An 18,132-nucleotide genomic window follows, 5' to 3' on the forward strand; every position below is an offset into this window, starting at 1 on the left:
AATGTTGTTGGAGTCGCTTAATGTTTGCTTAATGTAAGCTTAATGTTTGCCGTTTTTCAAAGTAGTGTTCAGCACCTGGTCTGGTGGCAGGTGGTGAATAGGTCGAGTAGTAGATCGGAAGCGATCTCCACTGTCTTTTTCACTATTTTTGTTTAGAGTAGGTCCGGTCCTGGGCATTTGTTCCATTTGATGTGTGCCACAGCATTGATGAGTTCCTCCCTGCTGAAGGGCAGTTCAGTTGTCTGAGTTCAGTAGTCCACGTTTTCTTGGAAGACTAGCAGTTGTTCACATGTTTTTGGGTCTGCTTCCATCTTGAAGACTTTGTTCAGGATATTAGCTACTGAGTGCTCCCAGATCGTTGCAGGTTGGTTGAGCGTTCTTGTCAGGACATGTATTATAGTTGTGACTCTTCTCTGAGCAGTGGCCGCATGTTGGCAGTCTGGGTGCAGTAGTGGGTTGTGTGACCAAATTTACAGCACCTGAAACACTTGGGCACAGCCATGTGCTCCTGGAAGTGGTGGCTGCCCCAATTAACAAAAACTCTAGCCCTGGCGTTTAACATCTACCATATCTCTACTGCTAATTCTGTTACCCTGTTATTATGACTTGTATCTTTAGTCATGCTGGAATATTTGGGTGTGAGTAGGGTCTGTGCATTCTGATCTGGAATATAATTTAAGTTCCTCTTGTGGACTTCTTCGACCAGTTGCCCTGAAGTGAGGTCCTTGTCTAGGTTAAAGATGATTATTGAGGACCTCTTCCGCTTGCGGTGGCCACTTAAGCCAGTTCATGTATTTTAGGTGTGCTTATAATTTTTTGCGTATAGTCGGATCAGTGCGTAGTTTAACTTTATAGTTGGCGGTCTACGAAGTTGCAGCTCCTCGTTTAGCAAGATTGATTTTGAGAGATGAGTAGTTTGTGGGTGGTTGCCCAGGTCTGGAGCTTTCAAAGTTCAACATTTATTTTAATTTCAAGAGTCACTCTTGTGTCTGCATCCACTATGAGAACCAGATCGTCTGCAAATACTTGGGGCTGGACATCCCCCAGGTCCATCTCCAGGAACTCGTCCAAGGTGATGGACCACAGGAATGGCCCAAGGACCAAGTTCTGGGGACATCTCTAATGGATAAACCCCTGGCCAGAGACCGAAATTTGTTGATAACTTGTACCTGCCAGGTACTAAGTTAGGATTGTATACTATTGTAGAGTTTCTGGAATATCTTCGTATTCTGGAGCCTTCGGAGAATACCAAGCCACCACAGGTGGTCGAATGTTGGAGCGAAGTTAACCAGAATGGCCAACGAGTATTTGGAGGTTGATTGTGTAGTTTGAGAAATTAGGCTGTGTATACTGTCTTCTGTGTTTCGCCCTGTTCAACCCATACTGGTGCTGAGACTCCAGTTGTTCAACATAGGAGACAGGTAGTCGATAAAGTAAAAGACGTTCTTGCAGTTTGGCCAACACTGGGAGGAGGGTGCCTGGGTGATAGGAAGGAAGGTTTAGGGCAGTCCTGTCTGGGCTCTTGAGGATCACCTTAAGAGGTGCTGTTTTCCAGGAATCGGGGAATACTCCATTTACAAGGTACTTGTTAAATAAATGTAGAAACTTGGTTTGGAAGATCTCGGTAAACTTTTTAATCACATTCATCTCAAGCAGGTCAGGGCCTGGTGTTTTTTCTTCTTTGATCTTGGCACAAACCATGTTCAGCTCCATCAAGTTGAAGGGTGGTTCAATGGCCTGTTTGGTATAATTAGTTGTTTTTAATGAGCTATTGCTCTTGCATCAGGACTAGACATTCTTCAGGATACATATAATCAAATATGGATAGAATAAGATCAGGTGTAGGGTTGTAGTGTGGTGTTCATCACTTCACCCCTTCGTAGCTTATTCGCGATGACTGTTTGCTGTACAATACTCCGGTGGGGTCCTCATTTCCAGCATTGGTGAAGAGGACATGCCAGAACTCCTTCTTACACTTACAGATCTTATTTGTGTAGGCGTTCCATATGACCCACTAGGCTTTCTCCACCTCCCAGGGGAAATAGGTGTCTCGCACCCTCTGGAAGATCTTTCTGCCACAGTGCACCCTCTTTCTCAGGTCTTGAAGTTCGGGGTTTCACCATTGGACAGCATACGGGTGCGATCTCCTCCATGGTACTGAGAGGTTGCATGCAAGTCTGATTGTCTTGTTGTCTCAGACAGTTGTCTGGTGTCAGTGTAGCAAGCAGTAGGGTATCTTCTAGGAGCCTAGAGGAAAGTTCAGCTTCGAAGCATGGCCAGTCCGGTCTCTTAGTATTATATCTGTCCATGTCCCTTGGAATCGTAGCATAGAGTTCCACAGAGCAACGGATATATAAGGTGATCTCCCTGTGGTCTAGTTTGTTGGGTAGGTCAGGTGTTGCCACTTATATTTATGGCACTCTCCCAGAGAGGACAGCTGTAGGGGCAGAGATTTCCAGGGAGATTGAGTACTTGTAGGCCTGTTGAGAGAAGGAAATTTTCTAGTCTTCACCCATTGGCATGGGCAGACCTATACAGTGTCTGGCTGTGCAATAGTGCCGAGTAACAGTTAGAGTCAAAGCTTATCAGCAGCCACCCACCTGGAAGAAGCTGGAATACAGTCTGGATGATAAAAATTGCCTGGGTGATTATCTTCTCCTTGATGGCTGTAGATGGAGAGGAGAATGAGGGTTCCAAGTAGAGTAGTGACATGTCACGTGTACTGATGGAGGTGCAAAGTGGTGACACTTTAGTTCCTGAGATGTCCAGATTCCTAATTATAATTGATTCCCAAGATCGTTCTGTGGTACATTGTACTGTTTTGTTTGATGCTGGGAGAGTCATAGATGCTGATCTATGACTCTCCCTGCATGGATGTAGGGTTCTTGAAGGATAGCTAAGTCGACTTGGGTTTCCTCGATCTTTACTTTCAAATGGTCTCCGACTACCTTTTCTCGTTGGCCATCAATTGGACTATTTTGACCTCTGGTTTATCAATAATGGATATCCATAGTGTATTCGAGATTGGAACGGATGCTTTTCTTTCTGGTAGACAGGGCAGTTTTTGTGTCTCATTGAATGCTCATGCGTTACTTTAACTGTTTTACAATTGGTGTAGTTGATTGTTATTTGACTGGGTAGTCATGCCCCTTTTGAGCACAGTGTCCACGTTGACTCCCACTGATTATACATGTGTGGCAGGGACAGACTGGCCGTAAGAGTTACAGGGGAAACACCGGTGGGCTGGAGACTGATGGAGGTTGGTGTGATTTGGGCCATAAACACTAGTATGAGGCCACTACAGGTTTTCCCCAGTAAGAATTTTTGATCCAGTCCGCCTCTGGTGTGTGGTATGTCCAAATTATAGGCATTTATAATGTTTAGGGACTGCGATGAATTCCTTAAATCTGTGGTTTCCCCTGCCAATGAATATACTGTTTGCACCTCAAGTATCTGCCATGCTCGAGTGGATAGCTCAATCACCCAGTTTATGCTACATGGGGACTTCGTCTTTGTTCTATATTTGAGGTTCATGTCATCCACTCCAGGGTCCTCCTGTAAGTATAAACTCAGTTCTTGTTGAGAATTTCCTCCTTTAATTCTTTTGGAGTCGTGTTTTGATCAACATCAAATATTATTATCGATGCTCCTTGTTTTCTTAGAACCTCGGCCTTTAATCCAAAGTTAACTATATCTTTGTTATTAAAAATAGTTTGGGCCTCTTCTCCGGTTTTGGTCTCCATGAGCACTCCCGGTGTCTCCTCTTCCGTATGCTTTTTATTTTGACAGTCTTCATCTGTTCTTTGAGATTTTTGATCAGTGCCTCCTTGACTGTCTCATTCGTTTCCAATAGTGTCCTCCACTGGTTTTAAAACTAATACAGCCATGTGTGTGTGTGGATGTGTATATGTATAGGGCAGCACTTGGAACATCTGCTCAACTCTACCTCATGTCTCTGTGAGGCTGAACAGAATCAGCTGTAAAGGGCCAGAAATGTGACCGGTGTAGGTTTATGTGAGTTATGTGTATGTTCTGGTTGTTTGGCTACCCAGAATCATCAGTTACCTGGAAAGATGATTCTGGGTACTCATCCACACCACAAGGTGGGCCTTTTTGTGGTGTGGATAAAAAAATAAATAATAATAATAATAAAAAAATTAAACGAATAAAATAAAAACCAGTAATGCTTTTCAGTAAAAAAAAGGACTTTGGTGCTAGGTGGGATAAAGAGAAAATAAAATTTAAAAAAGACAGTATTGTTGGTTAACAAAAAAAAAAAAGCCAGTGGTACTGGCTAATAATAATAAAAAGTAGTCTTCAATAAGTACTCTTGTTTTGACATCCAAGATAATTCAAAGTTCAAACTGGCGTCCCTTAGGATCAGTGCAATGGCAATTTTTGCGTACACGAATCACAGAAGAAAATATAGCTAATTTTGGTGCAGCTATGCTTCGTTCATGAGCAGTCCGACATTATACAGAAATATATGAGAGTCCTCTGAAAGTACATGTTTTGTCGTCCAGGATAGCAGAGAAGTAAACTGTTGTTCACTCACACACACAGTCGTATATGGTGGACTTTTTTGGTTTACTACTTTGGCATTGGTTCTCTATCCGAAAGCAAAGACCTCTGAAGCAAAGTTCTGAAGAGCTGAAAGATGATTTTTATTCTGCAGAAGCAATTCCTCCCGCCCTGGGGAGAGATCTGGAGCTTCGGAGCTTCGCCCTTAGATTGTCATAGATTGCACAGTTAAAGAGCAAGTGACTCTAGTCTTCTGTATTCCTACAGAGGTTGATGTGATGATGCAAGCCAAACTGATAGTTTTTGATTGAGAGAGCCATGTCCAGTTACCAGAAAGGAAGTTTCCATATTTATGGAGCAGTTATGCTCCTTAGATGGACCCCTATGTTCACATGGGTGCATTTGGGATCCCCTGTGTTGGAACATGTTTTCGATATATGGCTGGGAAAGAGTTTTCAAGGTGTAAGCATGATTGCTTATGCAGATGACCTTGTATTTCTGATTAAAGGAAACTCGAGGAAAACTAGAGGATACTGCAAATCTTGTACTAGCTGATTTACAGTATTGGACAAAAATTCACAAGCTTCAGGTCTCTATTGCAAAGATGCATCAAATGCTTCTAAAGGGAAAGTTGGATGCTGGATGTCCTCCTGTCATTAAATATAATGAGAAAGTAATCAAATTCAATGCTACAGAGAAATATTTAGGCATACTATGGGACAATTGTAGGAGTTTCTTACCGCACATAAAATATGTCAAGGACAAATGCAAAGTTCTTTTGGCCAAATTACGACAAATCATGCGTATAGAATGGGGTTTGAAGAGTGGAACCTTAAGGTTATATTATAACTATATTTTTTGAAATTTTAACCTATGGGGCTATAGATCTGATAAAGTGATAATAATTAAGCAATAACAACAACCTCAGAGAGCAGCCATGTTCCTGATGTCCAGACTTGCAAAACCACTGCTACTGCAGCTCTTCAAGTGCTTTGGTAAACTTCCAATACAGTACCAGGTGCAATTAAGATATTTAGTTTATCATCATAGTAGGAGACAAATTCCTGCGACAACTGTGGCATCAGTCTTAACTTGGAGAATAGCCAAACCCAAGAAAAGAAAAGGCTTCAGATGCTTTTGGTCAACATATGGCAATCGGATTGGACTGCAACTGATGTCAGTATAATCACTAAATGTGTTTTTTTTTTTTTTTCCAGTTGTTAGGGAGTTTGTCAAGAAAGATTCCCTTTGGCTATTCCCGAGCCTTCATACCACGTTTTTAGTTACCGGTCATGGTAGCTTAAACAGCAAACTGTATAAATTTAAACTGGCAACTTCGTCATTAAGTCATTGTGATGAAGCAGAAACTGTAGATCACATCTTGTTTCACTATTCATCTTACGGTGACCTGCGGATGGACTTAGAGGATAATGTTTATGACTTTTCTCACAGCAATAAAATGGTGTTGGTTGTTTCTCAAACTGTCTTTGTAAAATTCAATACATTTGCCAATCGTGCTTTCAAAAGAAGGGAGCATTTGCAATAAGCTTCTTGATATGCATATGGTGAATTGTTTATGAAAAATTTCAACCTTGGAATTACATGTGGGAAATTTTTTTTTTTTAATGTTTCTTGGATTATTTTGGAAAGCATCACTTACATATATGGCTACTATACTGATCTAGTGAAGCTCACGGTGCGCATGAATTTTTTCGCGACTACGGGAAGTCATTGCTGCCCCCTATCAAATAGCTCTGAATATACTGGTACGCATCTTCCTCTCGAACTTTCATACGTGGAAGTCGATTATAGGGCTTTTGATGTTTTTATAAATTATTGAATTTGGTTTTTATAAGTTATTGAATTGCTCCTTCTAGATCTTGTGATACTTTGTTACTGTATGTATATTATGTATTTATTTTGTTAATTAAGGGTCTTTATAACAATTCTGTCGGGTTCCTATGAACTTTCACCTACTGGAAAATTGGCGACCTTTCGGACTTTCACTTTGGAAGCCGAGGGTATTTTGCTGCGTGTTATACAGATGATATATATGCTATTATTACAATCAATTTTTCTTTAGTTGTTTTGGCAAATGTTTTTGACATAATGTTAAATTGATCATTAAATTGATCACAGGTTTTCAACAGACAACACCGATTACTGAGCTGACCTCTATACTGAACAAAGCTACTTTTTTTATTACTTTAATAATAATTATTATTATAACATTTCATCTAATTAATTAATTTTTTTATCTTTATTTTATTTATTTATTTTTTGAAATGTAATAATAGTTTGTCCATTAATTTTTCCCCTAAAATTGTTAATTATGCTAGTCCCTTGGGAACAGTTTTTTTTTTTTTTTTGCTAGTTCCTTAGGGGGCAGGATTCGCTGGACTACAGTTTAATAGAGGCGGGATTTTAAACTGCTTGTACTCAGATTTGGGTTTCCTAGTTACGAGAACTGCTAGCATCCATTGCTATTACACTTTCTCTAGTGGATGCAGGATTCTTTGTGATATTCACCACTCTACGTGATTATAGAAGATTGCTGCACGCATAGGACTTGTACTTATTCCTCTGGGTGTTGGAAATATTACATTTAATTTAGTACGTGTATGGTTGGGCCCGCCTCCTCGTGGCGTGGATGGGTACTGGGAAGCAGCCTTCCTGGTAGCAAAGTGGCCAGAAATAGCTAAACAACAACACGCACACTACCCAAACAACACTACACTCATGTCTGGCTATTGCACAGAGTCTTATATGTCATCACAGAAAACCATGGCAGAGATTAACTAACGTTTAGGGGCCGCTTTGTGTAAGACACGACACATGTCCACACACGCACATTTAAGGAGCAAGTACAGTATTTGCTCCTTAAATGAGTATTTAGGGATCTAACTTGATGACACCTTAAGTTTTCTGCCCCATGTAAGGTACATAAAGGAAAGATGTAAATCAATTCTCTAAATCGTAATCTGTAAATCATATTTTAACATGTGAATATTTAGTCATCTATCTTGATGATACCTTAAGTTTTCTGCCCCATGTAAGGTATATAAAGAAAAGATGAAAATCAATTCTAGCAAGATTACAATTAGTAACCAGAAAGGAGTGGGGTCTGAGAGGTCACTCTCTGACTATATTACAATTGTCTTTTTGTCTATTATTACCTGTGGTGCCGGTGCATGGGGCTACAGAGCTACTAAGTCTACTGTGATTAAAAATTTGTTACAGGCACAGTGTTCTGCCCTCCTGATGATTTCTGCAGCAATTAGGACTACATCTACTGTGGCTTTACATGTTCTGTTGGGAAAACTACCAGTACATTATGAGATCCAATACAGATACATGAATTATCATCTGAAGAAAGTACATCCTGTTTCCTTGGAAGATGTGCAGCTTGATTTGAGTGCTTTGGCTTCTGAAAGAAAAATGCTGCATTCCATCTACATTGAAAAGTGGCAAAGAGATTGGAATACCTCAAATCTTGGAGTGTAACAAGAGAATTTTTACCATTAGTTAGAGAGTTTAAGAAGAAAGAATTTTTATGGTTTTCTCCAGGATTGCACTGCACAACCTGCTGTCGGGTCATGGCAGCATTAATACTAAACTGTTTAAACTAGGACTGTCTCCTACTGCACTTTGTCTGTGTGGGACTGAAGAGAACGTGGATCATATCTTATTTGATTGTCACTACTATTTGGACTATAGACAAGAACTTCAACTTTTTGCAGGACACTTCACTAGTGAAAATAAACCTTTACTTATTCGATCTCAAGTTGTATTTAATGCTCTTAATACATTTGCCACAAGTGTCTTCAAAAGGAGAGATGAAATTCGATCAGTAAAATCAAGATAGACTGTTGGTCTTGTGACCCTTTGTACTTCAAGTGTGGTGTATAGAAAAATGACTTCTAACTACAAGTTCTCAAAGTGATTACTTGTACTCGAGTGCAAAACGTAAAGACTAACACTGTTTCTAAAGGTTACAACCACAAAGTCTTTACTTAGAACTCTTTACTGATGAGAGTAGATTCAGTCTCAGCAGCGATTCTGGATTTCAGCTAATCTGGCGAGAGGTTGGCACACGGTATCAAAAATGATCATGCAAACATCGCTGAAAGGGATCGATATGGCGGTCGAGGTGTTATCTTGGATGGACGTCCACTATTCTGGGTACTGGAAGGCGGTACTGTAACCGGTGCACGCTACTGTATTGAGGTAATCCTACCCCATGTGCGTCTGTTCCGAGGTGCCATTGGCCCCGAGTTCGTGTTTATGGATGATATCGTCACACCCCATCGCACTGAAGCTGTTGATATGCTTTTGGAAAGTGAGAACATTGTTCGTATGGATTGGCCTGCGATCTAAATCTCATCGAACACATATGTGACGCTCTCGGGAGACGCGTAGTGACGTCCACACCCACCAGAAAATGTTCACCAGCTGAAGGTGGCGCTGACTGAGGAATGGACAATGTTACCGCAAGAACTTATCAACAACATTGTTCTAAGTATGGACAGGCGGTGCAAATCCTGCATCGACATTAGGGGTGCCCATATCTCCTACTGTGGACCACCTCTTCCCTTTGTTCCATCTTAGGCAGTGATGCATCTGTATCATGGCAGCCAGTGCTATGTTGCCATTTTTGAATCAAGTCCCTCTGTACCGTTTTGGTTCCGTTGTTGTGTCGTGTTGTTTCCTTCATTTCTGTACCGCACGAGATTCCTTTGGTACGCTTTGCCCGTATCCAGGCCAATCCTATGAGAAGCTGCAGGTGAAACCTGACTGGACCTTAAGTTTTGCACACCAGTATATCAGATGATAACAATATTATTATTGTTATAAATTAGAACTACTGTATTTCTACTATCTCTGGAGATTCTTCTTTTTTTGATCCTTCGAAGTGCTACTCCAGTGGATTATACTTTGGGACCTGTGTTGTCTGGTGAACCGTTGAAACCAGCTTGGACTTGCTATTGATTGTACATAGTACATGTATTTGCTAATGATGAATCTTTCCCTATTAATGGAGTTTCATGGAGTGAAATTTGGTCTATGATATTTGGACTCTTTCCTCAAAGAAGACAGGAATGTCCTTGAGGAGCTTCCTCTGTTTGCTGATCCTGATACTAGGATGGGACTTTTGGTAAAATGCCAGGTGCCAGTCACACAACATAACAGCAGAACAGAGCACAAGTTTACACAAAACACTACACGCATGTTACCCGTTAGGGCGCAAGCCTTACCATGAGAAGTATAAAAGTGGCTAATGGGGGGGAACCCTGGGGTCCACAACAAGTACACTTAAATTTAAGGAGCAAGACACAATGGAACAAGCTCAGATAAGGTTCGATAGTGGCTTTTACAAGGGATCAAATGACACGGAACTATTTAGTCTAAATGAACTTGCACTTGCAATTTCTAAAATCAATCTGTCAAAATGTCCTGGAATGAACTTAGTGGAAAATGCGATAATCAAAAGATTTCATCAACATTTTCTAGATATATTGTTAAATGTATTCAACAAATTTCCATTAGAGGGGACTTTTCCAAATTTTTGGAAGATTGCACTATTAAAAATGCTCAGAAAGCTTGGAAAATTGGCAACGGATCCCAAGGCATATCACCCCATATCCCTTTTAGAAAATCTTGCAAAGCTTTATGAGAGATTATTAGCGCTTAGGATGCAGCAGGTTTTCGGTACAAGTAATATGATTTCTAATTCACAATTCAGCTTTAAGGAAGGCATCCTCTACAGAAGATGCCATCAGAAATTTGGTGAATATATGTAAAACAACAAGAAATACATGATGGTTATTTTTATCGACATTGAGGGCACTTTCAATACACTATTAGCATTAGTAGAGGCATATGATGCAAGAAAGCAAGCTTATGCATCATCAGCCAAAAAAAAAAAAAAAAAACACTCCCATTTCACCCCTCCGTTCATTCCAAATAACTGTCCAGCTCAGCCTTAAATTTATTTAGGCTATCAACTTCCACAACAAAGGACGAAAGTCTGTTCCACCAACCAACTACCCGCTGGCTAAAAGCAAACTTCCGTACATCTATCCTACATCTGCCTTTCCTCAATTTGAATTTATGCCCTCTAGGTGATTATTCTGAGCAAGAGGAAGAATCCCATCAGCATTGAGCATGCTGAAATCATTCAAGGCTTTATATACCTCAGTTAGATCACCTTGCAGGTGCCTAGTCTCCAGACACCGTAATTTGCAAAATTTAAGCCTTTCTTCGTAAGCAACCCTTCGTTCCATTCACTAATCTTGTTGCCCTTCTCTGTACTCATTCCAACACCTTTACATCCTTCTTAAAATGAGGCCTCCAGACCTGTATACAGTACTTAAGGTGTGGCCTGACCATTGCCTTATACAAGGGGGTAATCACCTCTTTATCCCTGCTAGAAAAAATTCCTGTATATCATTGACAAGACTCTATGAGCTACTCTTGCAGACCGTCTGCACTGCTCAGAAAACTTCATATCTGCCTGCACAATTACCCCCAGCTCCTTTTCGTTCTCTACCACTGTCAGTGTAGTACCACAGAGTTGATACGCCCCTCTAGGGTTACTGCTTCCAATATGTAATACTTTACATTTGTCAATGCCGACCGGGCTAGCCGAGTGGGTAAAGTACCTGCCCGGCAACCCAAAGGTCGCGGGTTCGATTCCCGCCTCGGGCTTGGATCAAAGTACTGCAAAAACCTTGGGAGGTGCAATATGGCCACAGAAGCCGATGCGCCAACAACTACCAAATCAAAAAAAAAAAAAAAAAAACACATTTGTCAATGTTACACTTCATTTGCCACCTCTCAGCCCATCTGCTCAACTTTTCTAGATCCTGTTGCAGGAGCGTGCTGTCATTAGTGTCCTTAACAATCCTGCCAACCTTCGTATCGTCTGCAAACTTGGACATTAAGCTTATTATACCATCATCAATATCATATATAAATACAGAAAACAACAATGGCTTATCTCTACTAGCGATTGTTCGATAAATCATCGATAGGACACCATGGGCCCTCCTTGCAACCAGTCTACAATGCTCGGAGAACTTCATATCTGACCGTATCTTAGTACCCAAGTCCCTTTCTTCCACTACCGGCTTTAGTTCAACTCCGCCAAGTGTATAAGTTATTTTGGGGTTACTTTTCTACTTTACTAGGTCAAACAGCTTTTAACTTAGAAATTAATTTTGTTTTCGTAAATTAGTAATAATTTGGAATGCAGATAATGGTATTAATTATACATAGGATTTATTTGTTCCGTGGGATTGAGAACTTTTTGTTCAATTGTTTTAAGGGGTTAACGACCTGTAGCCTGTGTTTCCCCAATTCATATCTAGTTTTAGGACAAGACTACACAAGCTGTGTAGTCTTTTCTTAAAGTTATATTTTAACATGCATTCACCTTTATTCAGGATTTAGTAAATTTTTTTATTTTATTATTATTTTTTAAAATTTTTTTCCCTCAGGTTGGGATGCCTGAGGGCTTCTGTCCTTTGGTATTGCACTCCTTCCACTGGACGACAAATTTGTGTAGAACCAGGCACAGCTCCTCATGCTTAGGAATGTGCACTAGGCAGTGATCGACCAGTTGTTGATCGCTGTAGACAGTGTTACTTTTACACCACAGATTTTCTAAGGTGGAGTTCGAATAAATGTCTAGATGCCACCCAAAACAAGTACATATGCCTACATACATACCCAGTATATCTTTTATTGCCATTTATAGCTTGCAAGTGAAGCTGTATAATTAAGAGTTCCTTACACAGAATGAGATCATTGTAAATAGAAAGTGTTTGCCAGATACTAATTAACTCGTTAAAGCATATGAATTTCTCGTTTTTAGGATCTTCATTTAAATGAGATGGATACCAAGTAATTCTGAAGGTATTTGTTTTTGTGTTGAAGTAGAGGCCACGATATATGACAAATAGATCCCAAAGGAAGGGACCTGCAATAACTTGCACTACAACTGTGGAAACTGTTCTACAGATCCTGAGAAAATAGAGAGGAGCATGCTCTGCTGGATGGAATTCAGTTTTAACCTCAGTTTGGAATTCGTGGCCCAATGAGACCAAGCTCCTGCCGCATAGGTGACTATGGGCATGAAAATAGCATATAGTAGAGAAAGTGTGACTTCCTAGAGAGACTCTGCTCACCCTAGAAATTCTAATAATTGGCCCTGTGAATTTTTTTGATTTTGGTACTCATGTGAATCAGAGGAGGATAGAAGGAAAGTTTATGGTCAATAATGATCCCAAGGAGTTTCGCCTGACTATAAGGAGCCGCTTGCCAAAAAATTTGACTTGGGGAGGCCGCCTGAGATCCAACTTGGATTTAAAAAAGCGTCTTTTTTGTTTTTACTGGATTAATTTGAAGTTGGTTAGTCAATGACCAGGTGGAAAGGTCAATTAAAATCTGGTTTGCATTCACCTCCAACACTGCACGAGAACTGCCTGAGACCACAATTGTCAGATCATCGGGAAAAGTAAAAATTTTACAATGCTGTAGAGAGTGACCCAGCCAGTCTTTGAAGCACAATGTTCCAGATAAGGGCCCCAGGACTGAACCCTGGGGCCACTCTCGAAAGTTCTTTCTACGGACTTGAAATTTTGATTTGACAATTATTGAGCGGATGAAATAATTTGTACATCAAAGGAGCATTTAGCTGACCGTTCAAGGGTGCTGCCCACCAGACAGGGTTGAAGTCGACCATAAAAGCTAGTTCATATTTGGACTTAGAATTTTCAATGTGGCAGGCGAAGTAAGACAAGACAAGTAAGTTATTTGCCTCCCGAATTGTCATATGTTCCCTGAGAATCTTCAGAAAGATTATCCATAGGGAATAAGTTGTCAAGAATTTTGTTGTCAGTCTGTCCAGCCAGAGGTTTCTTGAGGCTCAGTGGTATCAGTGCTGAGGACATCAGAGGTAAATGTTCTCTCCCGAGCTATCTTGTACATGAAGCCACATGGGTTTTTGCTGTTGGATTCTTTTACAAAGAAGGTCCGGGTTTCTCTCTTTCTCATTGTAATTACTTTATTAAAGGTGGTTTTTTTTTTTTTTTTGACAATGTAGTCATTATGTAATCGTTTAACGTCGTCAGCAGGCCAGTCGCAGTGTCGCTGATATAACCATCAAGCGCGGTGAACTGATTTGCGAAGTGTAAGGTCATGGTACCACTAGGAACAGACTTTAAGGCGGATGGGCTTCTTTGCTGATTCATAGGATTATTTTATAAGAGGCTGTTGAATAAGTTCGGCTATATTTCCTGCCGAAGTTAAGCTGAAGTGTCCGGAGAGTTTAGTGGATAGTCATTAGTGATGGAGGCATCAAAAGAATCCCAATCAACAGTTTTTGTGCAGAATTAGACGAAGTCTGGTGTTCTAGGCGAGTTGCAGTTGGTAGATGCATTGACAGAGACATGGAACACAATGGCTCTGTGGTCGCTGAGTGTCCAATCTGGGACTGTAACCCAGTCGCAGATTTGTGAATCTAAGTCACTGGTGGTGAGTGTAACGTTAATGTTCGACTCACCGGATGAGCTGCAATAGGTGGAGAGTTGGCTTGGTCTATTATGGACTGCAAAATTATGACTTAAAATAAAGCCCTCAAGAAGAAGCCCTCGGGCGTCAGAAACAGCACCGAACCAGAAATATACTGCCAGTCATAAGTGGGCAGGATCTGTCAGGGCCGGCTTTAGGGTAAGGCTGAGTGGACACTGGCCTAGGGGAGATCAACGACCCCTAAACCTTGAAGTTTTTATTAAGTTTTATTTTTGATTTTAAAGTTAGTGTTATATTGCGCATAATTTACTTTTTTGTAAGTTAATAAAATGTAAAATTAATCATTCTAAAATATGAAAAATCTTCTCATCGGTGGGATGAGAAGATTTTTCATCTTTCATCTATGATAGAGCTCCCAGGGGCTCCATATACCTTTGAGCCAGCCCTGGATATTGTATTCTGTGTCAAATGGTTCCCGTGGTTTCCAGTAAAACTGCGTTAGTTAACCTGGATGAAGCTGCCAAGCCGGATAAGTGTGTGAATTCTGTTGTCTTGAGAGTAGTGTTGTTTGTCATGTTGTTCATCTAGCTACTTAGTTACTGGGAGGTTCGATCACCAAGGAAGGGACCGTCCAACTTAATGGATAAAGATCAAATATTTCTCCTTCTTCCCCGAAATGTTTTTCCAATCGCTCTTGACTACCTATTTACTAAGTTGACATTCACCACATGGGTAAAATTTCTGTTATATACTGCTTTTATTGTGTAAAGGTAAGTCGAGTTAGCCAGTCTCAAAAAGAGGTATTAGATTTGTCTGTGGAGTTGCCCCCTTTGTTTTTTTTCTCTCCTCCATTTTGTTAACAGATTTGGCATTAGAATACGTATCTTTTTGACACTAATTCAGAACAGTCCAACCTCGCTTCCTTACCACTCTTTGGGTTTAGGAGAAATTATAACAGATACCACCGCCTAAAAAATGCATATGCAAATAATATTTGATATTATTTTATTCTACAAGCTCATTGTTAAAACGAAAAAATATCCTTAGGGTGGGGGGAATAAACACTCCCTGAGGAAGTACTCTCTAAAGTTAGTGCTAATAGGATGCAGAGCTCATCACTCTGGATTAAAAGTAGCAAGAGTGCTAACGTTTGCTGGCAAATTTCCCAAGTACCTTTTAATATGTGCTCCCCTTGAGCGTGAACACAACTCTCCATCTAGTTACGATTAAGAGAAAATAGCGCCCCAGATACGTTTCATTTACATTTCTTAAATGTAATACTTTTTAAATAATTTTAAAGGTGATTTTAATATTTGGCTATCTGCAGTCAGTCAGTCATCTTCGCTCCCCCATACACATACACACACACGCACGCACGCCGACCAAGTTCGTTGATAGTATTCCCTTGTCAACGCTTAGTTTTATCTTCCTTTTTCGCTACAGATTCTCAAGACGAATATGCTTCAGATGTTATGCGAGCGTCTCAAAATAGAGCCAAAAGGCAAATTGGCGGGATCTGGGTTTTAGCTAGTGGGGCGAAGAACCGTGGGGTGGGAAGATGGGGGAATTAGTACTGACATCATGTGTTTGTGTGTTGCTGGCGTCCTCGCAATTGGCGGAAAAGACCATATTGAATGTGCTGACGCGAGAAACGAAGACTCGTCGCCTGTTGCTTGTAAAAGCTCTGCAGGTCGGCCGGGCCTCTTGGTCCGGAGAGTTTTATTTGTGACCGCCGTGGGTTAGCCTCTTTCGAGTGGCATTCGATATTTCGAACCAGTGTAGATAGGATTTTGTTTCGATATGTAAGTTTATTAAAATGGGTGTCAAGGTGATTTAGACCTAATTGAAGTTAATTAGGTAATCAGGAAACAAAAATGATTACGTTTGTATAGATAGTTCAGTACGTTCTGGAACCTTACCAATTCCCTTAAAATAAGAGGGAATATGCCAGTTACATCTGAGGTGACACTGTCTTCTACCATTCCACCCCCGCTCCCTTTAAAAGCAGCGGAAGTGAGCTCTTCAAAGGATAATACCGGAAGTAAAAATGGTGTTATGAAGCCTGTGGCAGTTGCCAATCCGATTAGATCTGGTAATAACGACAGTACATCCATCACACAAGAGGTTTCAGAAGACGAAGTATCTGCTAATAACGAAAGTATTCAGAACAGATCAGTTGAGGTTACAGCAGAGGATAAAAAAACTACTGTTAGGGAAAAGCTAAGTGCATTGACTTTGCCTAGGAGAACGTCCAACTTTAACCAAGATCAAAGGATAAATGCAATAGAGGTAAAAATTCGAAACGCACGACGAGACGACGTAATGTCGGTGAAACTGATGTCCTCCGGTGATTCCGCATCGTCAAAAACTGATTCTTTATTGTCAAAGACAGATACTGGAACAGGCGGAATGAAAATAATAGATCTGAAGGATCTTCAAAAGAGCTTTAAACAAACTGAATCTGCTAGACATAAATCCGTCGTTGAATCGTTAACTAGCACACACAGATACGATCCTTCTGTACCACCACCAGTTCCTCCTCGACTGAACAGAGTGAGCTCACTAAATCTTAAGCGAATTACTGAACCGCTAACAGTACAACGGTCTTTAGAAATTCTAAGTTCTTCTAAATCTGTGCCATCGTATTCTTCTTATTTACCTAAAAGATATTCATATTCCCAGACATCCTCTAAACATGGCACATCCTTTAGTAGCTTTAAACCAAGAGAATATGTTAGTAACCGAAAATCTTCTCTCCAGGTTTCCGAATTGTGGGCAGATCTCAATGAAGAACAAGCCGCGTCTACTCATACTTCTGAGATGCTGGAATCAGAAACTTCTGAAAGAATGCGGCTGGAAAAAGAAGTACAAGAACTGCAGGTATGTATGTGTGCGTGTTATGGAATGCTATTTTTATTTATGAGAGAAACTGTTCAATTTTATTTTTTAAACATGTGCTATGAAGTTAGTAAACGAAAATAAATAAATAAATTATCCATTCTGTATTTATTCTTTTCTGATTTAAAACGCTAGCGCCAGCCCTGCTGATCAGGGCTGGCGGTAGCGTTTTTAGCGACCAATTCACATCTTAACACGAATATACTGTATATGCAATAGCGCATCTAGCAGCGCCTATTTTAGGCGGCGCCTGTGGCAAGTGCCTAAAGTGGTATGTATATATATATTTATTTTATTTTATTTCATTTATTATTATTTTTTAATTTATTATTTTATTTTATTTCATTTATTATTATTTATTTATTATATTTTTTAAATTTATTATTTTATTTATTTTATTATTATTTTTTTGCGAGCTCCTAGGGGCGGGATGCTGGCACCCACTAGTGGGTGCGGGAATTAAGTACATATCGTACCGTCTGTGATATTAGACCCAGGCCTGGCTTTTCGTGCCAGGGCAGGCACCGGGTGATATTTGCCCAATTGTGGCTATCACCTGGTGGCTGAGTGGCCTGTTCACTATAACATACTACACACACTTACTTTAACAGATCACCATATTTAGATGAGTAATATGCCTATAATTATATTGGTGGAGATGGATGTAGATCCGAGTGCCACCCTATGACGGAAACATACATATGTATGTATATAAACTAACTGTGCCAGGTGCCTCACTTGCGACCCCTAGCGTCGGCCCTGCTGCAGATCAATATCAGTATACAAATTGTACTGTACCTTGAGTAGTTAATTCTGGTAGATATTTTCTAGGTAAAAAAAAAATAATAATAATAAATAAACACTTACCATGATAAGTGAAACTTGTTTTATATGTTGTAATGAACAATGCATAATGAATTTCAAATTTTATTATTAGTAGTAAAAATGATAAAAGTACACTCTCCAAGTAACAACCACTTGTTAACCGCAAGAAACCCATTTACAGTGGACTAATTCTGTCAAAGCTGACATTCTAACTGGTGTACTTTTTTTTATATAACAGCCCTCAGTACCATTTAATATTAATTAGTTTGTTGCAGTTATGGAGGTCCACTTTGAAATCAATGTCAGTGCTCTAATAATTTTGTCTAGTACACTATATTTTGAAAAATAAAATAT

General features: G+C 40.1%; 1 protein-coding gene across 1 annotated transcript in view; it reads left to right on the forward strand.

The window, feature by feature from the left end:
• The window catches only part of Mhcl (Myosin heavy chain-like), a 938,273-nt gene that overhangs the window by 573,908 nt on the left and 346,233 nt on the right, over positions 1-18,132 (forward strand). Inside the window, exon 21 of the mRNA XM_090376088.1 lies at positions 16,816-16,935. Coding sequence (XP_090232214.1) covers positions 16,816-16,935 — 120 coding nt within the window. The remainder of the gene's footprint in view (positions 1-16,815; positions 16,936-18,132) is intronic.

The sequence above is a fragment of the Mastigoproctus giganteus genome, chromosome 1 (assembly GCF_048544385.1).
Source record: "Mastigoproctus giganteus isolate SK-2022 chromosome 1, ASM4854438v1, whole genome shotgun sequence".
Lineage (NCBI taxonomy): Eukaryota > Metazoa > Arthropoda > Arachnida > Uropygi > Thelyphonidae > Mastigoproctus > Mastigoproctus giganteus.